This window comes from Typopeltis vanoorti, chromosome 9 (assembly GCF_054136105.1).
Source record: "Typopeltis vanoorti isolate ZY-2024b chromosome 9, IOZ_Tvanoo_1.0, whole genome shotgun sequence".
Classification (NCBI taxonomy): Eukaryota; Metazoa; Arthropoda; class Arachnida; order Uropygi; family Thelyphonidae; genus Typopeltis; species Typopeltis vanoorti.
This window is the reverse complement of record NC_143557.1, coordinates 68342501-68368776: the sequence shown is the minus strand read 5'-3', so window position 1 is coordinate 68368776 and position 26276 is coordinate 68342501. Positions and strand designations below refer to the sequence as shown.

General features: G+C 36.2%; 1 protein-coding gene across 1 annotated transcript in view; it reads left to right on the top strand.

Moving 5' to 3' along the window:
• Positions 1 to 26276, top strand: part of LOC150103126 (E3 ubiquitin-protein ligase AMFR-like) — a 294346-nt gene that overhangs the window by 5272 nt on the left and 262798 nt on the right. The window contains exon 2 of the mRNA XM_090397349.1: positions 24912 to 25004. Within this exon, the coding sequence (XP_090253475.1) occupies positions 24912 to 25004 (93 nt within the window). The remainder of the gene's footprint in view (positions 1 to 24911; positions 25005 to 26276) is intronic.

The following is a 26276-nucleotide window of genomic DNA, read 5'->3' as shown; positions in this document are numbered from 1 at the left end:
TAGATCAAGTGATAGCATTAAAGGAAGTGATAGTTGTCTTCTTCTTATCAAGGATTAGGCATTTGCCTATTCTGGCTTCACTGGTCTTTTCATCTTGCAGCTGGTCTTCCCCCCCCCCCTCTTTCATTGGTCAAAAAAAAAAAAAAAAAAATCAGCTAATGCCTTTTATTCCCATATACGGGGAGTAGGCGAGGCCATTTCAGCCCTATCTAACTTTTGGAGATTGAGTGGGCAGTTCAATCTCCACTGGTACCAATCAGAGATAGATGGCCCAAGGCTATCACTAATTAAGCGGTACACAGTGAAGAGAGACGGCTCAAATGTGCCGCCATCTTTCTTTCTTTGGTGTATATATTTAATCATTTCTTTTGGTAGCTGATATCTTTTTGTTCTATATAAATGTCCTTTCCATTTCTCTCTATATTCTTTGATCTTTTCATTTAAATCAAATACCTAGCACTCTTCTAATGTCTTCATTTTTTATATGGTCTAATTTTTTTCCTTTAATTGTTCACATCCTTTTAGAACACTTAAAAGATGTGATAGTAAAGTGGTTATTTTGCTTGGTAAGAGTGATGCTGTTTTGCCCTAATATCAGGTCATGATCTTTCCTTTGCTTGGTGGCAAAGCATGTGAAAGTTTCAAGTAGCAGATATATGTGGGAACAGAACTACAAAGAAAAGAGATAATTGTGTAGTAGACACTAAAATAATATTTTATAAGAACAACATAGAGTACATTCCTAGGTAAGGTAATTATGAATGGGACTGTGATATAATGTATGAACAGCATTATAATGTAAGCCTTACATAAAACTGTGTTAAGTAATTCTAGATGGGTGACTAGTTTTTGACCAAAGCATAATATGAGAAGTATGCATAGGAAATTATAGTAAGTTCTTTGTAAGAAAAGAGAAGATGAAGTTAGCTAGCCTAATATGGAGGGATCAGAGGTTTTCATCAATCAAAAACCCAGAACTTGGTTGTAGTGCCAGGTAACCTTAAGTAAAAGAAAATTATCCTGAATGATGAATAACTTGGGTGACTGAAGAGAGTGACTTCAGCAAATGAAGAAGTAATTTGAATTACACAAATAATTTTCAAGGATCTGAGAAAGCATTGCCATAATTTAATAATTCAAGTATGGTGAACATGAAAATAACCAGCTTTCCTTGTCAGGGTTCTTTACATCATATTGTACACTCATATTCAGATAGAATTGTTTTTGTTTATTTTATTATTTAAAAAAAAATTATTTAATTTTGTTGTTGTTGTTGTGGTAATGTTGATTACTAGATATTATGGAAGTATTTAGCATGTCTGTGATAGAACTTCATAGATATAACAGGGGATAAAAATATGCAGTGTAAATGTAAGTAATTAAAATTGAGTATTTAATTGAGTGCTAGAATGTATCATTCTGTGTATTTAGTCTGTTTTTTAGTTTAAGCTTATTTCTCAGTTAGATTGTCAAGAGCTTGGACATAGATAAATAGTTTGGACATATTTTGCTATATCTAGTAGTTTCTTAGCAACAAAGAGACTGAAGAGGCTGCAGTATTTGTCAAAAATTCATGTTATGTATGCCATTAAATGACAAATGAGTATTAAGGTTTAGGTACTGGTTTAAGTTCATTTTTTTTTCTGTGATGTTTTCATTCCACAGAGAAATAAACAAAGATTTAATAGTTCCAATATTTTATCTATCCATGTGTTAAGGTGTGAGAAAAACTCATGATAAAAGTTTATTGGAGTGAAATAGCACTAGGAAACAATTAAAAATAGTATTTCATCTCAGTTACAGAGGCATTGTCAGAGAGTAAAAATGAGACTTGTTACACAAAGGCAACACAAAACTAACTAAAACATGTAGATTATTATTATTATTATCATCCAGGCCTCCATGGAGTCAAATGGCTCATCGTGGGAGGTCCTTCCTAAGAAACACAGTCTATCGAGACTCGAGGGGAGGCCCCCCCCAATGAAATACTAGTCTTAACTAGATGTAGCGCCCACTATGGACCCTTGTTGGTGACCTAGGATGTAAACTGGGATCTCGAAGTATTAGTGTTTCCCATATTTTGGGAAGTTTTATACAACCATAATTAGACTGATTTTTAAGAGTAGCAGCATATTTAAAAAACAATGTTACTTTTCTAAATTTTTTGTGATGGAGCATGATGGTCTTTCCCAATTGATTCTGTGAACTGTATCCAAAGTATGGTCTGCAAGGCCAGATTGACCATAGCCATGTCTATAGATGTATTTTTTTATGTTCTTCCATTTGGATTGTAGCTGATCTTCATGTATGTCCATAATAGGCCAACTTGCAGGAACAAGGAACTCTGTATACACCTGGAACTGAGATGGAAGGGAATTTGTCTTTAGTGGAGCGGATAAGAGTAGCTGGTTTTAAGTTGGGCTTGAAAGTGGTGTAAAGATTGTATTTCTCAAGATTCTGGATATGTTTTCTGATGTGCCTCAGACATAGGGGATGGTGATAGCATTACTAAAATCTTTCTGAAGAGAAAGTTGTGGATTGGGGGAAATGATTATTTGCTTGATATTATGGGAACTGTAACCATTAGATAGAAAAGTGTGGTGTATATGATTGAGTTCTTTTGCAAGATAGGTCTCATTGGAATAAAGATTATTAAGCTCTATAGGTTAGTGTTTTTATGACATCATATTGTTGAGAGAGAGTGGGAGGGGGTGATGGGAAAGTTTTTGTGAATGTATCTGCCTGTGTGAGTGGGTTTCTGGGTTTCCTGTATACTGAAAAGGACAGGTTACCATTAGGTAGTTGTGTGACCAACATGTCTAAAAAAGCTGGACTATTATTAGTTTCCTTTTTCATTGTAAATTGGATTCTACATTGAAGGCTATTGAGGTGACAGAGAACAGTATCTGATGTGTCTAGGCCATGAGACCAAATAGAAAAGATGCCTACATATCTTAACCAGATAGAAGGTTTGAGAGGGACTGAGTGAAGAGCTTGTTTCTTAACTTCCATAAAATCATTGGCAATGGTGAGTGGGGAGACCCTATAGAGGTACCCTGTTTATAAATTTTGTTCTTCCAATAGAAATAATCGGAATGGATAGCAAAGGAAAAGAGGCCAGTGATATCAAGGGGAAAAACTTTAAAAAAAAAAAAAAGAGTAAGGTATCATTTAAGGGAATGCTAGTGAACATTGTGGTCATGTCAAAACTCAGTAGGATATCAGTATCATTAGTAATTGTGTTTTCAACAGAGCATTTAAAATGGGAAGAATTTATGTAAGATGTATGACCAGTATCGCATGGGAAAGAGATTTTGCTACCTCATTGGTAATTTATAGCAGGGAGGGTTTATGAATCTTAGGCCAGCCATATCTGGAGGGTGGGGGGAGAGTTGGCAACTGAAGGGTTTGAGTTTTTTCATGATATCAGGAGGCCATGAAGAAAATTTTGAGTAGACTTTTTAATCACTGGTTTTGCAATTTTGTGAGATCATAATCTAAAGATCTGTAGGTGGAGCATTCTCTAAGAATGATATCCATTTTCTTATTTTATTCATTGGCATTGAGGATAACAGTAGCATTTTGCTTGTCAGACCATTACTATGCTGTTATCTTTACATAGTTTTTTAAGGGGCATTGATTTGGAAGGGCGATAGATTTCTTTTGGGAGGCAAAGATCTAGAAAGTGAACTGGCAAAGTCAAGCCTAATGTTATTAGCTATCTCTTCTTTTGAGATACAGTACAAAATTTGTAATCCACGCTATATATATAAAAAGATAAGCCAACATTTTAAACGTTTTTATGTCACGTTTTTTTGTCTCTTCATTGTTTTGAGCCGGGTTAAGCTGAAATTTGAAACATATCCCCGTTTGCCTTCATGAGACAATTTGTTGGACGTTTCAAAATAATAGAGAATCAGCTTACCAGTCTGCAACTTGGGGGGGGGGGAGCCCCCCTAGTAATATATAAAAGCATACAAAAGTAAGGAGCAGATGTTGTAGAAGCCTCTAATCCTAAGAAGGCCACTCTCTACACCCTGCTACTAGCTTGCCTTTGCTGTTGGATGGGACACCTATATCATTACTCCACTAATTCTCAGGGAGAAGAGAAGGAAAAAAAAAAGATTTCATAAAAATGTCACATCACAGCCTCCCTGAATTAGTTAAAAGCACAAATCATTGGTTCCTATTTCTCCCCCCTCTCAAATGTACAGCTTATCTAAAATTCATAAATACTGTAGATGCTGCTGCCCCATACCACCATCTCCTTTAACGTATAAAAATGCCATATACTTCAAATGTTATCCAAATATAGTTTTAAATAGTATTGATATCATGATTAGTTTGACATCACTTCTTTATTCACCAGTATGATTTCTTCAGTTTTGTCCAACCATAGCAGTTTCTTTGATTAGGACACCTTATACATATCCTCCTGTTATAGACTATTTCTGTATGGAGAATTTTGAAAAACATGTTCTTGATAAAGAGTACATTGCTCTTTCCTCCCTCAACAGCCAGCATCTCAGATACAATTCACTATAGAAAAATGCATTTCCAGACACTCTATTTATACAATTCCCAACAGAACTATTTTAGTTTACAGGAAACCTACTTGCTCAGGTAGATACATACAGAAGCGTTCCCATCATCTCTCCTCCCAACAGTATGGTATCATAAAAACCGTTATTAACAGAGCTTCCAACTTCTGTTCCAATGAGGCTTCCTCCACAGCTGAACACACTTTCATTCGCCATATCTTCCTGTCTGATGAGTAGAATGCCAGAAAGATTAAATAAATAGTTGTTCTCTAATCAATTCACATCCATTTCAACATAGAGATTATAGTAATGTTATTATTATTCCTTGTATTTGGGATCCTTCAAAAAAATAGCCAGCAGTTTAAAGAAATATAATTTCTGTATACTGCTTTCATTTAAAGCTGGCTGCCCTTATCTGCTTTCCTTATGATAATCTCTCATTCTCTGTTCTAGGTGCAAAAGATTCTTCATTCTTGCAGCTTGCCATGTTATGGACATACTGGGAGATCTGCCTTGAACACAAGAAATATATATGTCACAGCTGTGGGTAGTCAGTTCTAGCTGACCCTTGGATACTTTGCACAGAATCAAATGGAGGAGGGGAATACTGTGCTTCATTATAGCAAATGCAAACTTGAAAGACTTCTTTCTTTTTTTTGGGGGGGGGGATTGACAGCTGATTTAAAAAAACTAAAATCAATTTTTTATTTCTTTAAATCAATCCAGAAGATGTCTCTCTGACAGAGACATAATATTGGAACTATTGAACGCGTATTTAATTATTTGTTTGTGCTACATTCATTTCATTAAACTTAATTAAGAGCTTTTAGATGATGCTTGGATATAGATAAATCATGGCTATTGCATAAACTTTGAACTTTATGTAATGGACTCAAAGTAATAAGTGTTTTCTGTTGCTTTTCTGAGGATGTGGTATTAACTAAAATTATAAAAGATTGCTCTGTTACATTGCCAGTATACGACGTTATTATATTAAGAATAGAAGATTTTGATAAGAGAGATCATGTCTGATTCGTGGACATAATCATATATTGATATCTTTAGCACTAGAATGCTTCATGTAGTTCAGAATGTGATGTCAGTATAAGTGATGCAAATTTGCTAACCTGATTGACCAAGTGGTTATCTACGTATCTACTCTCCAACCAACAGTCTGCAGGTTTGAATCCTGACATGAATGTTTGCAATTCTCTTTAAGTGGGAGATGAATTTCATCGTCCAGTTTGAAACCACTTTCCTGCTTACTTATCTGAAGTGGCTTGAAAAAAGTTTCATGTTTTGTCTCTAGAGCAGGGTTCCTGGAATATGTAACAAAATAAATAAAAATAAAATCAGTAAAAATAGGGAAAAAAAATCATTAGCCTAAATGTACTATAGGTTTAAAAATAAATGTTTTGTGGGTGGGAGCAAAAAAAATGACCAGCCTGAAGCTTAGTGAGCCATTACAGTTGACACAGAGTGAATCAAATGATCCTATGTGAGAGAAATTGTTGTGTATACGCCAAAGGATTGTGTTATATCCTAAGCTCAAGACACTAAAATAAGAATTTGATTAATCATAGAGGGACTTCATTTTCTTGATACAGAAGTTTGAGAGAATGAATTTTTACCATACTTTTTTTATATGGTTGTGACCTTATAGCTAGTTTAGGTGCGGACATGCATGACTCAATCCAGTGAAGATGATTCATTTATTCACTATAAGATGAATAAGGTGGTCTGCAACAAAATGGGAATACACTAATGTGCCTGTTGTGCATTCTGTTCACTTAACATGTATAAAAGTCTTAAACCATTCATGTTTATAATTCACTTTATCTCCACAAGGTTTATGTAGACCCGGTGCCAGATTACCAAATAGGTAGAGTAGGCAATAGTAAGTTATGGGCCCATGCCTTTTCGGAGCCTGCGAAAACGGATCAAAATAATATTGATTTGATTCTTGAAAGAAAATTACAATCAAGCTTTCTTAAATTGTTTCCAAAAGATAGCAAACATGAATCAACTCAAAGAAATGAAAACTTTACAATAATATTATCCCACTAGAATGCACTCACAAGAAACCTCCAGAAATGAAGTTTTGTTTGTTTATTAAAATTACAAATTCCTTACTTTTTGTTTAATAATATTGTTTAATAATTGTTTAATTTTAATAACATTAATAATTGTTAATTTTTGTTTTGTGTAATAAAATTGGTTTATTAAAATTGTTGATTGATAAAATTAAAAACATATGAGATAATTTGTGAGCCCCCCCCCCTCGAGATTTCTACTGCCTAGGGCCTCCACATGGTTTAATCCATCACTGTGTGGACTAGAAAGTTTTCTGCATGTTTTTTTGCAGAAATAACCAGGTCACACAATGTTGTGTTTGTGCGTATATGTATGAAAATGAACAGTAGAACTCTTAATCAAGGACCAAGGAGAGAAATCAAAATTCCTGGCCCAAAAATATTCTATAAAAAATTACTGCATCCAAGTTCTCTTACTACTGCTTTTATATCAAATTAGTGTAAATCAAACAGTCTGTTAATATTAGTCAAGAATGGTGAAGCTGCATACTTTGCTACAAATTTCGAGGTCTTTCAGATGAAAGTTCAAAGTAGGTACTTTTATGCAATTAAACATAAGATAGTTGACTGTACACAGGAATAGTGACCATAACTGGAAAAAATCATGGATTGGTCTCAAAAATGTAATAGCAAAATTGCTATTACATTTGAAGGGTCCATTTCTTGTATTTTCACTTGCACTACTTCCCTGATGAAGCTGAATTTTTTCTTTTGCATACAGGCAAATTGGTCAAGAGAACACGCACAATTTACAGGAGAAAAATATTGATGATGGGGTGCATCGATTTTAACAAAATTATGGAGACTACTATCATGTTAAGAATAATACTAGTAATAACAAGGAGTCCTGTGAAATTCTAATCAATCACCCTAATTTCAACAATAATGGTTTAAAAATCTGAAAAATTTGGATGGTACATATTATTATTACACATGGGCCATGGAGTCTGTAGACTCATCATGGGAGGTCCATTACATAAACATTAACTTCAACACCTGTTATATTATATTTCATCTTGAAATCATCTGCCAACAAAGCACACACAATCTGGCAATCCATGTGCTGTTTTAGTCACTTTTGCAATATACCTTCTGAACTTCAACTCCCTATCCACCAGCACCTCCAAATCCTTGCCATCATCAGTTTCTCAGAGTTTCCATCATCAGTTACATTTCAATCAATATGGTACACAGCTGTCAATCTTTTCTTACCAAAATGCATAACCTTACACTTTGTCACATTAAATTGACAGCTGTTCGCTTTTGCCCCATACTGCCAGTCTGTTTTAAATCAATCTCTAAAATATTAACATTGTCGGCAAACAACTATTTCTATTTCCCCTCAGATCATTTTCCTATGTCATTAATGTACAAATTAAATAGCAGTGACCCAAGCACAGAGCCCTGTGTATGCCAGTAGTCACAGTCCTTTTACAGATCCTGAATAAACTACCCTGGTATCTCTTCATCATCTACTCTTTCACCATCACCAGCTTCATGTCCATACCCATTTACTGTAATTTATGCATCAGGATTCCATGCAGTAGCCTGTCAGACTTCTTTGTGAAGTTAATTAGTTTCACTGTGTCGCCATTAACTTTATCCAACTCAACTGTCACTTTATTACAAATAGCAAGTAAATTACTGAAGTAAATTACCAACCCCTTACAAAGCTTTGTTCATCCCATGTAGTATCCCATATGGTCATTCTTTCTTTTACTTTTTCTATCCATCTTTTTTTTATTAATAATATTTTTCTGCTATTCTACCCAAATAATCTTTTCTTCTAAGAGGTCATTATAAACTATAATTAGGACTATACTATGGATTCTTAGCATTAATAACAAACATGTTAAATTATTAATTAAGCCACCACAGTTGCTGTATTAAAAGATAAATTTGTTCTCGGGGTGCTTAAGGGTCCAAGCTGTATAACTGAGAGGAAACCTCCACATAGCCTTTAAAGGAATGCAGAGAACCAACCAGGGCTTCTGACCTAATGTCCAATCCTCACCTTCTCGTGGTGCACCCTGTTGGGTATCTACCTGGATACTGAACGAACGAGGATGGACTGGCAATTTGGGATTTAGCCAACCAAATTGTATTCCCATTGGTTAAACCAAAATGCAAAATGATGGTACAACATGACAACATTTCATCCCGGCTGGGGCGTCGCCTGGTTAAACAAGGCCCCCGTTGTTTTCACCAGGGAACCAGGACGAACAGCGAAAAGTCGGCTACTGGAACAAATCTGAAAACGCACCCCAACTCAACATCACCAGAGTTAAAGATCGGTACTAGCAATGTAAGAAGCCTGAATGGCAAAGAAATAGAGCTAGCTGAGGAACTAGATAAGTACCAGATCGACATAATAGGGGTGACTGAAACAAAAAAAGACCAAAACTGGTGAGATCTTTCTGAGCAATAAATACAAAACGTTATATTCAGGCAATGACAATCAAGGAAAAGGAGGAGTAGCCATAGTATTCAACACAAAATACGAGGCTAATCTTCTTGAATGGCAGTCAGTCTCAAGTAGAGTAATGTGGGCAAATATGAGAATGGGGAACTGGACAATGAGACTTATTTGTGCCTATGGTCCCACAGAAGGTTCTACTAAAGTAGAAGTGGAAGAATTTTTTGAGGCTTTAGAAAAAGCAACTGACACAATGAAAAAGGAAAAGTTGGTCCTTGTTGGGGATCTAAATAGCAGAGTAGGAAATGATTGTGAGACATACAAAAATATTTTGGGAAAATTTGGAGAAAAGAGCAAAGCTAATAATAATGGCAAATATCTGTTGGATTTCTGCTTAGACATGGACTGGTTATTACTAACACCATGTTCCAACATAAAAATATGCGCAAATGCACATGGAGAGAGGAGGCAAGGAATAAGAAAAATCTCATTGACTATGTTATTGTTGATAGTGATGTTTTCTCCCTGGTGCAGGACACCAGAGGGTACAGAGGATTTGAAATTGGAAGTGATCACCATATAGTCTTGACAGGATAAAATTGAATTTCATATTGAAAAGAATGACATTTAAGAAAGTTTTAAAGCGAATAAAAGTTGAGCAGCTCTCAGATGTGAACTGTAGACTAAAATGCACAAACATTATTGAAGAAAAAATGAAAGAGTTTGAGAATAGGAACCAAACCTTGGAGATTCAATGGCAAGCCTTGAAGAAAACCCTGATTGATTCATCTAGAGAGGCATGTGGTGAAGTTGTCTGCGAGGATAGAAAAATTAGAACTCCATGGCAGACACAGGAAGTTAAAGAGGAAAAGAAGAAAGCATATCAAAAGTTCCTGGCAAATAAGTCAGCTTGTGCTCTTAGAGAATACAGAGACAAATATAAGAAAGCTAAACAGTGTGTAAAACTAGCTAAACAAAAGTCATAGGATTCAAGAACATAGAAAATAAATATCAAGAAGGTGGCAAAATATTCTGGAGGTTTTTGAAGAAGCTTAGGAATGGAGGAAAGAGTGCTGTGAAAGGAGTTAGAGATGATAAATGTGACATGAAAACGGGAGAAAAAGATATCCTTGAAGTATGGAGTAATTACTTTGAAAATTTGCTAAAGAAACAAGCAGTGCTGACAGCACAGTGATAAAAAAACACTGACCAGGCATGCGGTCAGGAATACATATCCATACTTGAAGTAGAAAAAGCCATCAAAGGCTTGAAATGTGGAAAGGCAGCAGGAGCAGATGATATTCGACACCAGAAATGCTGAAGTATGGTGGTATAAAAGTCTTACAGTGGCTGCATTGCATAGTTCAGAATGCCTGGGCAGAGGGACGAATTCCCAATGATTGGAGTAGAGCTCTCATAGTACCCATATATAAAAAGGGAAATAAAACTGAATGTGAGAATTACAGAGGTATATCCCTACTGAGTTTTCCTGGTAAGATATATGCAAGTATACTTGAGAAATGGTTGAGAAGAATTGTGGAAGAAACAAGCTGGATTCAGGTCAAATAGAGGCTGTCATGATCAGATCATCACTTTACAACAAATAGTGCAGAAATCATGGGAATATAACAAAGATCTGTATTTAAGTTTTGTCGATTTGGAAAAGGCGTATGACAAGGTGCCAAGAGAGGAGCTATTGAATACACTACACTTATATGGTGTCGATGGGGCATTATATCAAGCAATACTTAGTCTTTATTTGAGTTGTAAGTCAACAGTTAGAATTGAAGGAAGTACAGGAAGATGGTTTAGTGTTAAATCTGGTGTGAGACAAGGATGTACATTATCCCCTCTGTAATTCATTATCTATATGGATCACGTTATGAAGGAAAGTGGTATTAAACATGATATCAAAATTGGAGATGTTAATGTCAGTTCTTTGCTTTATGCGGACGATGTTATACTTTTAAATAAATGTGCTACAAGTCTGCAAGATTCTCTGACTAAATTGAATAACTGTTGTAATAGATATGGTATGAAGGTCAGCAATAAAAAGACAATGATAATAGGCAGAATCATTGAAAATGTCAACTGTGTTGTGAATGGAGAACCTGTGGAACAAGTAAAACATTTCAGCTACTTAGGCACGATTTTTAGTGAAGATGATAAATTAAATATGGAAATAGACAACAGAATCAACAAAGCTGGTATGATAGGAAGTCAATTGAATAAATTCATATGGAATACGAGAGAAATCAGTCGCAACACTAAATTAGCTGTATACAAGACAGTGTTCAAACCAGTTTTAACTTATGGATCTGAGAGCTGGGTCAGAAGTAAAACACTTGACCAAAGACTAGAAACCACAGATATGAGAGTCCTGAGAAAGATTAGAGGCGTGAACAGATGGCATCAATGGCAATATCATATTAAAAACAAGGATATTAGGAAAGAACTTGACATTGTCAGCATCCAGGAATGTGTTAGCAGAGCTAATCTCAGGTGGTATGCTCACTTAAATAGAATGGGGGAGGAAAGATTAGCAAAACAAGTGTTCTCTGCCAAGTTGGCAGGAAAATGACCCAGAGGAAGACCAAGATATAGGTGGATTGATACGGTACAAAGTGCCTTAGACGATAGAAATATAAGATCTGGTAATGTTGGAGTCTTGACAAGTAACAGACTGATTTGGAGGAAAATTGTAGAAAGGAAGTTAGTAATGATGTAAATTTTTCATGTAGTACTATCATATCCTGATCATATCCCTTTCATGTAGTACTATCATATTCCTGCCTTATACCCTTGAGGGTATAAGGCAGGAATTTGATGATGATGAAATTGGTCTCTAGCCATGTGAAAATAGGATATAACTTTGGTGTAGGTTCTCCTCAGGAGGTCAGGCTAGTACGGTGCTGGTTGATCAAACTAGTGTCATTTTGGCATAACTGTTTGAATTGTAATGTAGCTTGTCTGGGTATACTCCAAATGAAAACCATAATATGAAGGTCAGAACATTGGAAATTAATTATTCTTAACATGGTAGTAATCTCCATAATTTTGTCAAAATGAATGAAGATTTGTGTGTTGATGTAGTGGAGTAGTACCATCCTATGATGAGTCCTTGGAGTATCACATAATAGTAGTAATATTATTGCACTGAGTGAAGAACTTTACCTGAATCTGAAAAAGATTGGCAATTGGTACAAGAATTGTTGGAACATCAGCATAATGCTACCTTACTATTAGTATTTAAAGAAAAGGGGGGGGGGAGGAAATACTGCTGCATTGCATAAGGGAAAAAATCACAACGTAGTCATTTAAAGACAAAAGAATAATTTTCTTTAAAAAAAAATTGATGATTCCAAATAAACACACACATACATATATATATTCATTTAGTTTTTTATAAATGTTTTTGAACATCAGGCAAAAATAAATTAACAAATTTGAAAAAAATAAAATAAATCAGAGTGTGAGAAGTCTGGATTTTGTTTAGTCATGCATTATTGCAGTTTTGAATGACATCTGTGCAAAAATGTGAGTGTTGAAGCATTGAGGCAGAAATTTAATTGGATTAATGAAGGAGGTAAGCAAGAGATAGTTTCAAGAGAGAGAGGACTATGAGACTGAGACTTCCTGCTATGATTCTCTTGACTCCATGGAAGTCTGATAATAATAATAAAAAAGAGACAGCAGGGCATGCAAGAGTGTGAGAAGAAGAGAAAGAAGTCAGTATTGTGTGGTAATTGATCAAGCATATATGCATAATTTGAAGATGACAAATATGGAATTAGTGAGATGGAAATCATTTGAGCTATTTAGATAGTATTCTTTTTAGTGAAGATGGCAAATTAAATATGGAAATTGATAAGACTGGAGACCACAAATGAGAGAGAGCCCCTAAAATTAGTCACATCGATGGTAGACTCATATTGAAAGCAATTTAAAATCATTAGTTCCGCTCACATATATTTGAATAAGTCTTGGATGGTATGGTTACCTGAGTAAATTGGAGAAGGTTAGCAAAGTAGTGTTTTATGGCAACAGAATACTCAGAGGAATACCACAATTTAGTCATTTATGCAGTTTGTATTGTCTTAAGTCTGAACTGTTAGACCTGAAAATATTGGACTGCTTCTAAATATTTAATTTAGAAGATAATTGTTAATGAAATTAGTAATAATGGAAATTTAATTGTCATTATATTATCCTGCCTGTATATCCCTCGAAAGTACATATCAGGAAATAATGGTGAAATGAAGTTGGTGTGAGATTTGTACCAGATTAATGCAGAAGAGATTTTTTGTATGATTGGTGGGGGGCATAAGAATAGCCTTCTTTTGAAAGTTGTATAAGAATGGGGATGATGAGCAATTCCTGTTTGAATGTGGTGGAATGAAATGCATTGCCTGAGTTTAGTGACTAAAGAAACAGCAAATGAGTTTAAAGTGCAGTTTGAGACTTATTTGAAAGGACTTTCTCTGACTTCATAGAGATCTAGCAATTAAGCATTTATGACTATTACCAACTTGTAACCTCTGTAAAAAGTATTTGTTATAAATTGTATTCTCATATATTGATCTCATTATTTCTTGGCCATTTTCAAATCAGTATCAATTGGTAGGTGGTATGTTGTAGCTGGTGTTAGTTTAGATAATGCCAGAGCAACTAAATTTACAAGGTATGTCATTGTAAATTTTATGTTTTCTCTATCCATTGTGCCTTATGCAGGATTAATAGCCAGAGATTCCAAGAGAGGAATCAGTTCCTTTTATGAGACCAGCTAAATCACTTTATGCTGAAAGTATTATAAATGCACCTCTCATACTGTGATGGGGTGGTTAATCAAATCCAGTTGTTTACTTCCTAAAGATTTTGCTGCATGGTGCTGTGGAGCCTCTTAATGGAAGAAATACAAGAGGAGAAAGGTAATGATGTTGAACGAATTTAAGATACAAGCATGGGGGGAGGGGATTGGACAGTTTTCGTTAAATCTGGACTCTATGGAGATATATGATAAAATTATTGGAAAAAAAAAAGCAGTGAACGTTAAGTTGCGAATACGGGTTACATGATAAAATTGTGAGAAAAAAAAGTTGTGAATGACAAACCAGAATGTAATTATGCTGATTCGTTTTAGCATTGTGTAGTATGTTGGTCATTTTATAATATATTACTGTATTCAAGCATGTTATTAAGTGTTGATAAATGGAGGCATCTCATTCCTTACGTTCACTTATAGAGTTAATCTTAAAAATGAAGGTCTTCATACCTCTTTTCACTCAGAATCCTCACTCACTATCAAAACTCTTCTCCAACAAGTATGCTAAGCCTGTCCTAGAAAATCTTATAACACTTGCAAAATGCTATCAACATATCCAAATCCTGATTTCTTAAATGACAGAATGTCAAACTACCCTGTTGCTCAGTCATACCTTCCAGTTGCATTTCCAAAGCCCCTAGAAATACTCAGGTGAGTGGACACTTCTGCTATCAGTAACAGTGCTTGCCCTTCTCTTTTTGTCCTCTGTCTTCTTGATCTCTTTCCTATCTGTAAGTCATGCTCACATTTACAATGCATCTCATCAACACTGAATTTACTTAAGTTGTTATATTTCCTGCTTACTTGTTATTTCTCATGTATCATTCCATCCTTGCTCAAAACTGATGTGACACTTTTTGTGTAAAATGCTTATTAAGTACTTCAGCTGTATCCTCTCTAGTGGTTATTAATTTACTGATTCCATCAACCTAGTATCATCCTCCTGATCATTGTCAATTTTTAATGGGATTTTTCTTTGGTTGATTGGGTATTGCTTGTCCATACTGTTCATAATATTCATAATAATGCTCAATGGTATAAACAACACCAAGAGAGAAAAAATATATTTATTAAACTTGCTAACATTTCACTGGTTTTCTACCCAGCATCATCAGAGCACAAAGATAACTGTGACAGGCACACAGCACTGAACTAAGTAATTATTATTATTATTGTTCCAGGCAACTCCAAGGAGTCGACAGACTCATCGAGGGAGGCCCTAACATCATGTCAAGAACAACTATTCGACATTGACACAGTATCTATTATACCTTGCCTTGAACTCATTCATGGTCATAGCACCCACAACAGACTCTGGAAGCTTATTCCACTCATTCACCACTCTCCAAGTAAAAAACCTAGCTCTAACACCCTTGTCAATCACACTCTTGCCCAGCTTCCATGCATGGCCCCTAGTCCTCCCACCACCAGTCATATTTTCAAAAATATCTTCTGGATCAATATTATAGAAACCCTTCAGTAATTTGAATGTCTCAATCATATCGCCCCTCCTTCGCCTATCGACCAATTTCTGCAACCCACAAATCTTCAACCTATTCTTATAAGGTTCATTCCACAGACCTGTTATCATCTTGGTCACTCGTCTCTGGATCCTCTCCACTTCCTCCCCATCACGAAGAAACCCTGGTGCCCATAACTGGGCACAGTAGTCCAAATGGGGTCTTATCAAGGCTCGATAGAGGAACAACAACTTGTTTGTCTCTGCATGTTAAAGTATTCTTCAGAAGCCAAGTGATTTGATGAGCTGATTTAGTCACTTTTGCAATGTGCCCCCTAAACTTCAATTCCCTATCCACCAACACTCCCAAATCCCTGGCCTCATCAATCTCCTGGAGTATGGTTCCATCAATGCGATATACTGCTGCTATTCTTTTCACCCCAAAGTGCATAACCTTACACTTTGCCACATTAAATTGACATCCATTTTTCCTAGCCCAGTCCTCCAAACTATCCAAATCATCCTATAAAATTTTGACATCCTGTGTACTCACAATTGCTCTACCCAACTTTGCATCATCAGCAAACAAGTGAACACTTCCTCTCAAATCCTTTCCTATATCATTGATGAACAAATTGAAAAGCAGTGGTCCAAGAACAGAGCCCTGTGGCACACCACTAGTCACAAGCCGTCTTTTAGACTCCACTCCTGAATAAACCACTCTCTGGTATCTATCCTTCAACCTCACCAACCCTTATAGAAACAGTTTAGATTGTAACTGACACCTAATGTCCTTACATGGCATCCTCTATCAGTCGGATAACTATAAAATTAATTTAGAGACATTGGCTATTAGGTCTTAAAATGGTAGTCTCTCAGATTTTTGGTAAATTAATGCAGCCATACTTGTTGATGTTGGAAGAGTGCCTCATTGCTGATTCTAAGAATAGCCTCTCAGAACTGTAAAATCTTCTATGTAATATAGATGTTTTTCTCTCTCTGATCATATGTGAAGGAGTATCCAGAGCATGGTCTGCTAATCCTGACTTTAAAAATGCAGTATATATATCCATACTGTATTTTTTTCCTTTCCTTACCAGTCGTCACTTTCTGGCTTCTATAATCCTCATGTAACTGATTGTCTTCATAATGCCGTATTAAAAATTCTATTTAATCTTACTATTCATCCATTTTACACATGCTCAGTTTAATCTTTTGGAATAACTTCAGGCATTGGTGCCATTAAATATTGCATTGATCTCCTTTCCATCTGAAGTTGCTCTGTGGTGCTGTCATGAGGCAGTTGAAATACCTTCCTTTTCATTTGGAAAGATGAGTATTTGAATTCCATTCAGTACAAAAGGGAGGGACATGATTTTTCTTTCCGGGAATTGATTTTTCATACCCCCCCCCCTTCTCCCAAAAAATAAAAATGGTTAAAGTACACACACAGCAGATGTGATATGTTATCCTCAAGTCATAGTTGCTTCAGCCATAATTCTAATCATCCAGTCCAATCCTTTCCACTTAATTGCCTATATCCTATGCTATTGTTCCTCCAAGTTAGTACCACATATATTCTTTTCCTTAACATTCTTTGATGTAGTGATCAAATTCAAGATTTGGATCCATATATGTATTACATATTGCTTAAAGATTGTTCCTCAGAAACTCAAATTGAATTTTCTTTCTCTTAGGCAGTTTCTTCATTCTAATGTGTTTTCATGATTATGATCAGTCATAGTGGACGGTAGATGGCGCTGATATAGTAGATTGGTAGTGGAGGTTTGGTAGGGTGGAGACGGAGAGTTATACACTAGGTGTCCTCCTGCGATGAGTCTTTGGACTCCTTGGAGGTGTCGCTAATAATAATAATAGTGATTACCTTCCTGTTGTTTGCTAAACAAATGTGCTTGTACATTTCCTTGTCACTATCTTCCACATATTCATGCCTATAGTAACATCTCACTAAATATCACACCCTGTTTTCCTCCACCACATATATAGCCCTGCTTCAAAACCACTGCCACTGTTATTTTCCATTTTAGCCTTGAGCAGGTACAGTTCTGTCGTTGACATCACCAACACTCCTTCCCTCTTGCCTTTCCTATCCTCACAGAAAACACTGTCATCTAACCAGATTTCAATTGTACCAGTGATTTTTCAGACAGATTACTCAGTGCTGTTAATGACTCCTGTCTTTTTCTGATGCCCATTGTGTTTGCAAACAAGTGCAGTAACCTCCACCAGACCTTAACCCCCTCTCTTTTATAACAACCCATCCTGTTTTCTCTATATTCTGCTGATTCTCATGCATTCCAGTCGTATTTTCCATTTCACATAGACTACCTTTTTACACACACACACAGGGTGATCAGAACTCTTGGGCCAAACTTTAAGGGTGATAGAACACATCTAAACAAGCACTTTTTGTTATGCAATGCATGGTCCGAACTCAAGCGGTGAAGCACTAGGGTGTGTCAGGAAATGAAGAAACATGAGAATGACAGAGGAGATTTGAAACAATTGCAGAAATTACAGAACATAAAGAATTTTATTGAACAAATTGCAGAAACTGCTCAAAAGAGTGACCGCCAACATTAATGCAGGTTTCACACCTTTGACATAGTGATTGGCAAAAACACCAGGCATTTCTCGTACAGTGGCAGAGGCAATAGAAATCCTCGCAGATAGGTCCTCATCAGAATCGATGGGGCTATCGTAGATCAGGCTTTTCATGTGGCCCCATAGGAAAAAGGCCAGACATGAGAGATCAGGCGATCGTGGCGGCCAAGCGATGGGACCACCCCGACCAATCCATCATCCTGGGAATGTTGCATCCAAGGCATTCCGCACATCCACGCTGAAATGGGGTGGCGCTCCGGCGTGTTTGAACCACATAGGTATTTGAATGTTTGCTGGAACAGGGTTCAGTAATTCTGGCAAGACCTCTTGTAAAAATATGAGGTACGTTCTCCCATTCAGTCATGCTGGCAGAAGGTATAGGTCAATCAAATGGTCATGTAGGATTCCAGCCCAAACATTTATGGAGAAACGCCACTGGTACAAATGTGGACGTGTGGCATGCAGATTTCTGCTCACCCACACATGATAATTGTGGGTATTAAAAATGCCCTCACGTATAAAGGTGCATTTGTCAGTGAATAAGACATGTGCATCAAAGTCCGGCTACACTGTAGTTTGCTGCAGGAACCACTGTGCAAAATCCACATGGCCGGTAATCTGCAGGTGTCAAGGCGTGCACCCTCTGTGCATGGTAGGAGTGTAATCATTCGTCTCGTAGAACTCGCCACACCGTTGATTGAGGCACACGTACGTCATGGGAATTGTTCGTGTGCTACATTCGGGACAATCTGCAACCCTACATAGAATTTCCTCTGTAACACGTGTCATCTTCACACGCCCTGCATGCTGCTGACAAAGGAGCCCATTTCGCACAGATACTGGTGCAATCGCTGAAAGGTTTTACGATCAGGCATGCATCTGGTCGGAAAGCTCCCTTGGTACAGTCTTTGGGCTTCCCTCACATTCCCGTCCGCAGCTCCGTAAAAGAAATGCATGTCAGTCTTCTCCTGATTTGTGAAAGAATCCATCCTTTTTGCACTCTATGGTAGAAATAACGACGACTGCAAAAACCAGTGCTTATAAGTGTTCACTGGAAAGCGCTTCAGTTCGGACCATGCATTGTATGACGAAAAGTGCTTGTTTAGGTGTGTTCTATCACCCCTTAAAGTTTGGCCCAAGAGTTCTGAATCACCCTGTGTGTGTGTGTGTGTGTGTGTGTGTGTGTGTGTGTGTGTGTGTGTGTGTGTGTGTGTGTGTGTGTGTGTGTGTGTGTTCATCACATATTTTTCCGCTGTTGTCCATCTTGCCTATCCGTTTTTTATAATCTCTTGTTGCATCACCAACCACTCTTCAGTCTCACTCGCTTGATCTCTTTCATATTTCCTCTCATTTCATCTTCAGTATAAACTTTCTCCTAACAACAACCACCACCTCTCTGGATGACTCTAACCCATTCAATTTCATTATATTGCTTTTAAACAGTTTGTATATCCCTGAAATTCATTTTTCACATTCAAAAATTGGACTTATCCTTACAGCTTTACCAACACATTATTTTTGCTCACTCTCATATCTTCACAGTCATAAAGATTTTATTTTTATATTTATTAGGAAGTATCTGTTTTAGGCTTGATTGCTTTCTTTTAGCGTATATAGAGTATCGATCAAGTTATACATAGTCTCTTTTAAATTGGGGGGTGTTATTTATGATATTAAGAATGTACATGATACAGATAACCAAGACATGGAAGTTTTGGAAATGAAAAGCCCATCTCTAATTTTGTTTCAAAAATGCAAAACACAATAAAACCCTTAAAATAAAATCACACACACACACACACACACAAAATAAAATAAAATACTTTACTTCTACATATCTGAATATAAACATTAATGATGGTACATCCAATCTGGCATTCTTTCCAACTGTAGTTCACCTTAAATATATTAACCATCATATATTCTGCATGATTCTTTCTATAAAAAAGACAGAACTGGGAAATTTACTGACTAAAATTAATTAATTGTCATTTAGTTTTTTTTCCAGAAACTTCAGTTAGGAAAGCAGTGCTTTAGGTGTGGCTCTTATGAGTATCATGGTGCAAATTGTCCTCATGTCTGATATCAGAACTGTGCTCAAACAGGATGCACCCTTCATCAGTGTACCATGTTATGCAGAAAGTGCACTAGTGACTAGCACAAAGTGAATATTTGTCTCCATTTGGTTCACATAAACATGTATGGATTGCACTATCAGATTCCATCTGGCAATACTAATACTTTATTTCGAATGGGCTTTCCTCTTTCCTCCCCATCCCTTGGGACTGGTTGAGCCCTCCTAATGAGAGATTAAGTATGTATTTTATGACTGTAGATCTGTGGATGTTCACAGGCCGGTTTGCCTCTTCTGAGAGACGAAAAACCAGTGTTTCTGGGTGAAAAAACCCTCTACCTCCATATGAGACTGGATAACTTGCCTTTAGTTGAAAGAGACCAGATAAAGGTTCATGTCATGGATGGAATCGAACCCAGGTCTTTCCGACCAAAGGGTTTCGTCTATACTGACTGAGCTATGGAGGCTCAATTCTGATGCTGCTCCTTCCACATATTTCCAAAGTGTCCATCCTTAGATTCACTAAAGTTGGTAGAAGAAAAAGACAGGTAAACTTCAGTAAAATTTCCTTTTGGCAGATTAATAAGACTAATGACAACTGAAGTACAACCATATACAGGTCAGTCCACTTTCAACTGCAGTTGTCTCAGAGAAGGCTCTTTTTTTTTTCTGATGAAGGATGTGTTTTTTCAAATCCCTTCTACTTGACCAGTCTCTTGATTCTGCATTTTTTTTATATCAATCCCACTTGAGACATAGCAGAACCTATAGCATTTTGTTGTGTATAAGATGTACCACTGATATTTTTCTTGACAAGTTGGAGTTGTTGGAAATAACACGTCCGTGAGCTGTTACAGGTAGCAGAAACTAATGGAATAAGAAGAAGAGGAGGAAGAAGAGAAGCAGGTTGAAACAGTCTCCTAGAAGTACCTGTAAAAAAGGCAGAACTGAAACAGACCATTTTTGAAATAGTAGTAGTCATAATGAATCATATATTAGTTAAATTGCTCTCAGCTGGACAGTATCAGGGATCATTAGGAAGGTTTTAGGTGCACTACCCCAAACATGTGAATGGTATTCTAAGATTGGGTGGATTTGAGAGTACTGCTATAACTGCATTAGTAATTATTTATAAAATAATAATTATATAAAAGAAGTAATATTGTTACTTTTTTATAAGTCAGTATTAATTAAAATATGAAAATGGCAAATCTTTAACAATTATTAACTATACTGCAATTGTACATCTGTAAAGCAAGCTGGCAGGTCTGCCATTGATCTTTGCCAGTTTTAGTTCTACTTTTGATGCAACATTCTAGCCTGGTAATGTAATCTTAGTCCAGATGTGATGTAGGTAGCTTTGTTGGTAGTTGAGTGGATTGTAATTCTGCCAACTCTGCTCTTCATTTATGAGGCTATGGGTTTGTTTGTTAAAGTCTTTTGACAGTAGCAATTTTCATTATGTTAGACCTTCAAGGTGAGTTAGCCGATCTTATAGGAGGTAGAGGGTTTTTTTCACTCGGAAACTCAGGTTTTTCATCCCTCTGAACAGGCAAACCGGCCCTGTGAACACATGCGGATTACAGTCATGAATACTTACGACAATATGTGGAAGAGATAGGGTCCTCACCACATGTCGTTACACCCATAGTTAACCATGAGTCACATCATGGTAGTCTGTCTCCTAGATAGGAAATGACACATGAATGGAATGGATGGAGACCTCCACTCTAGTTTTAGAGGCCTTGAAGGTAAGTAAACTGGAAAATTTTAGTTACTGATATACTGTGCCATAAGTTGACAAACATTCCTGGTTGGAATTTTTAAACATACACACACAAAAAAAAAAAAAAAAAACTCGCATTTGTGCATAGCCATCTTTTTTTTTATATGTTTAGTTTTTGCATGAATCTTATATTTGTAGTGGAATGTCATGAGGTAGCCTAAACATGTAAAAAAATTAAGTGATTTTTTTATATCTTGGATATGTATGAATAAATAAATGTTACTTCTCAATAAAAAACTTAATTTTTCTTTTATGAAAAATTTCTTTTCTTTTCTGTTTGCTACGAAATAATGATGAATTACATTATGACATGGCAGTGAAATATATTCTAAAGATCCTTTTCTGCTTTGTGTCTCTGGTCATTGTTCAGCAGAACTAGCATCCATTCTGCCAGACCCGCTGAAACTCGAGCAACAGCTGCTCATCATCCCTTTACAGTTCGAACTGCATTCTCACCAAACCTGCTACATCGAGTCATTATTATTCAATCCACTTCAATTCTGTGGAACAGCCTCCCTCCCTCATGAAGTATTTTCCAAAAGACTACCTTCAGCAGTTTACGAAGAATATCGACATATTACTCTGCTCTTGATCCCTGCCCACACATGGCATTTATTTGCTATAGTTCTTTGTCTCTTGTGCATGGGAGTAATATTTAAAAAACAAAAAAGTACAAAAGATTGTAGAGATCTATATTATAGATAGTAACTCTGGAGCACAGTTTTGCATACAGTTGGAATGATGCTATCACAACCAGAAAATTAGTGTCCAAGTTGTGTAGTATTCTTCTTTTTTTTTGCTGAAAAAAACCACAGGAGAGGTTGTCTGATAGCCTTAGCAAGGGACCAGAAAGTGCAACTACTATTTGGACAGGAGGAGAGTTTTATGCTGTTGGCCTTGATGAAGTTAATATGTATTTCTTGATGGTTATTTTGCATTGCATCTTTCCATCCATGCATTGCATGGATGGATTTGTCACTACTTGTTCTTGTCATAGGTGCAGTAGGGAACTGCTTCATTGTTGAAAAACTGCAAATTTTTTCGAATGGCTGTTTGAAAAAATTTGCACCATTTCCAAAACCATTTTGGAAATGTTGCACAGAATAGATTACAATTCTGGACTAAGGATTTTTGAACTCTCTTCCTGTAATGTAGTGACTGTGGAATTCATTTTAGCTAACTCGATGTGAGTGCTACTGATCTATTCTGAAATTATATCTAATTAGATCATAGCAGACTTCTGTCTGAATCTGATCCCTTTGAAATAGCATTTATGTCCTGTCACCTTTTTTAGATAGGCCAACCAATTGAGTTGTCATGACTATTTATGATCCAGACATATTGGATATATTTTTAGCACATCTTAACTAAGCCAGCATCATGAAATAAACACCATAGCAAAAGAGAGTAACAATTGTCTTCTCTTTTTAGATCTACTAGTGGCAACACCTTCTAATGGTTCATTATCCTTTTCTGTTTACAATAACTCGTACAAGAAGGTATTATTTGCATAAGAAATCACACCATCACCCTTCCCAACAGTATGGCTTCCTCAAAACACTGACTTACTGAGCTAAAGTTATTTGTTCGAATGACACAGCCCCTGAAACTGAGCTCAGGTACCTTTCCAACATCTTTTTAGCAATGGCTACAATCAGTATAAAATAGATAAAATGTTGCATGTAATCCCATCCCTTCTGCAACCGACATGCAAGATCACATCAAAACTATTCCTATCCTATATACTAAGAGTACATCGAGGGGGGGAGTCAAAGTTCTCTGCAATATGATCTCCATACCACTTTCAAACATCTCATTCAACTAGCTATCTTCATCCATTCTCCTAAAAATCAACTTTATCCTCTTGCACATGCTGCAGTGCATAAGGAGCAGACTGTAGATCAGTTAACATCCATTTTGAAGAACACAAAACTTACATCCACAATCATCTGTATGGCAAGTCAGGATTGGCAGACCATGTTCTGGATACCCCTCTACACAGGATTAGATGGAAGAAGACATCAGTGTTACATAGTAGTCGTAATAAGTCTGAGAGACTATTTTTTTAGAGTCAACATCAACTATGGAGCACTCTCCCAACCTCAACAAATATTGTGCATTATAATTGCCAAAGATTTGGGTGAAGTTGGAGACCTGATAGCCTGGCTTCTCCAAATTAAGATTATGGTTATCTGGTCAATAGAGGGCATTAGTTCGGTATCACTTATAACTTGAACTGTTTCCACAATTATTTGGTTCAGTGCTGTGTGCTTGTGACATTATTTATACTATGAAAATGCTAGTAAGAAAACCAGCAAAATATTAGCCAGTTCAATAAATGAATTTTATCCACTCTTGGTGATGTTTATACTGTGAAGCACTTATGAGCAGTAACAAATACATTGCCAATAATTTATAAATGTAAAAATTTTTGTTTTATTTCCAGTGAATAAGTTCAGCCTGAGCTCTGTGTTTATGCTAAGCAGCATAAATACAAGTCTGTATCTCAGCTCTTGCCATGTTATGCTTCAACCTTTTCAGATCAACTATAGCTACATTATCTCAGATTTCACCTTAATTCATGTTGAAATGTCACTTTGATGTGCTCAATTTATGCTTTATATAATCCCATAGATGGGGGAAGTCTGAGGGGGTTGAGACTTTCAGACAGACAGACAAATTACTCTTGTTCTACCTCATTCTTCTATCTTGGAAATAGGTATCCTGCAGACTTGTTTATCGACATTGCCAATTTTTTAAAATTAATTATCACATTTATTATCAACTGGATTAGTTTCATAGTCATGTAAATTCCTGTTCTACAAGAATCACTCAAATTTTGTGTGTTATGAAACATACCGTTCATGACTTTTTCTTTAACTGTCACCATCTTGACATCTGATAACAATAGGATGGGATACCCACACATAGAATTGTGTTTTTTTTTTTTTTGGGGGGGGGGATGTTTGTTTTAGCAAATATCAAAAGTTTTGAAAAATATTTGCATTTAAAACCAGCATTCTTTTGTAGAAACCTTGTATTTATAATTATTTGGTAATAAGATAATTATTTATTTTTAATTTTTTCCTTTACAGACTCTAATAAATATGGCATATTGTTGTTTAATTCTTGTGGGAAAAGTAATTCAAAAGCTTGTATTTGGAGAACTAAGAGTTTCAGAGCAGCAGGTAAGAAAATAATTAGAATGTTTGATATACTATGCAGTTGTTTGATATATTTGAAAGATAATTTTCATTTTAACGAACATGATATTTTAATAAGTTTTTTTTTTAAAGAAAATAACTATATTGATAATTATGGAGATATTTATACCTCTTATTATGTCAAAGCTGACCGTTTGTAGAAACCCTTTAAAAAAAAATGGACAGATGAGCAAATGAATGGGGGGGGGAGTCAGTTTAATGCAGCTTAATGTAAAGTCTTGAAGTTTGGGATACATAGATGGGAAGTTGCATACTCTTTTGGAGGAAATGCACTGGAGGAAGTAGGGGAGGCAAGAGATCTGAGGGTGATAATTGATAGAAACCTGAAATTCAGAGAACATATTGCAAAGGTGGTGAAGGTAACCCGGATGATTGCTGTAATACTGAGGATGCTGACCTGCAGAGATAAGAGCTGTCATTTCATTATATAAAGCCCTGATCAGTCCACACTTGGACTATTGTTCTGAAATTTGGTTCCCAGGATTTGAACAGGATTAATTAACTGTGGAAAGTTAACAAGGGTGCAGAGGCTGATAACAAAGATGGTATCAGGGACTGTGCAATGTTAGTTATGAAGACAGGGAATGTGGACTACAGTGTTTTGGTAGATAGAAGGAGAGGTGATATGATTGAGACTTAAAATGTTGAGAGGTAGTTGACACTGGGCAGTTCTTTCATTTGGTGGAACAGGAGGGAAGGAGTGAGGACAAGGGGCCATCCGAAGTTACAAAAGGACGTTGTGAGCTAAAGGGTGAGGAGTGGTTTCTTTGCATGGAGGGTGGTTGAACCATGGAATTCATTACCTGATAAAGTGGTATGAGTATGAATGGTCAAGGAGTGCTATGATAGAGTTTGTGTTTTCTAGGATGAGTCTTTTGACTCCATGAAGGCCTGAATCATAATAATAATATTCACAGCATCATCAAATTCATTGAAGTTGTTGAGACATGCATCTCGATACTAGAGCTTGTCCATGAATGATGCCTTGTATCTGTGAGGCATTAGCTCATATGGTTTTGAAGCAAGTAATAAGGTTCACAAATTTTCCTGTCATTAATTTTACATCATCTGTAAAAATTCCATGAAAGAAAGACCAGTTATTTTTTTTCTTCAAAATAAGTTAAATAAATTGAAAATATCCTCATCTTTGCCTGTTGTATGCTAGATTAAAGGATGACAAAAAAAAAACATTTTCCTTCATTCAGTTTCTTCACTAAATTAACACCAAAAAAAAAA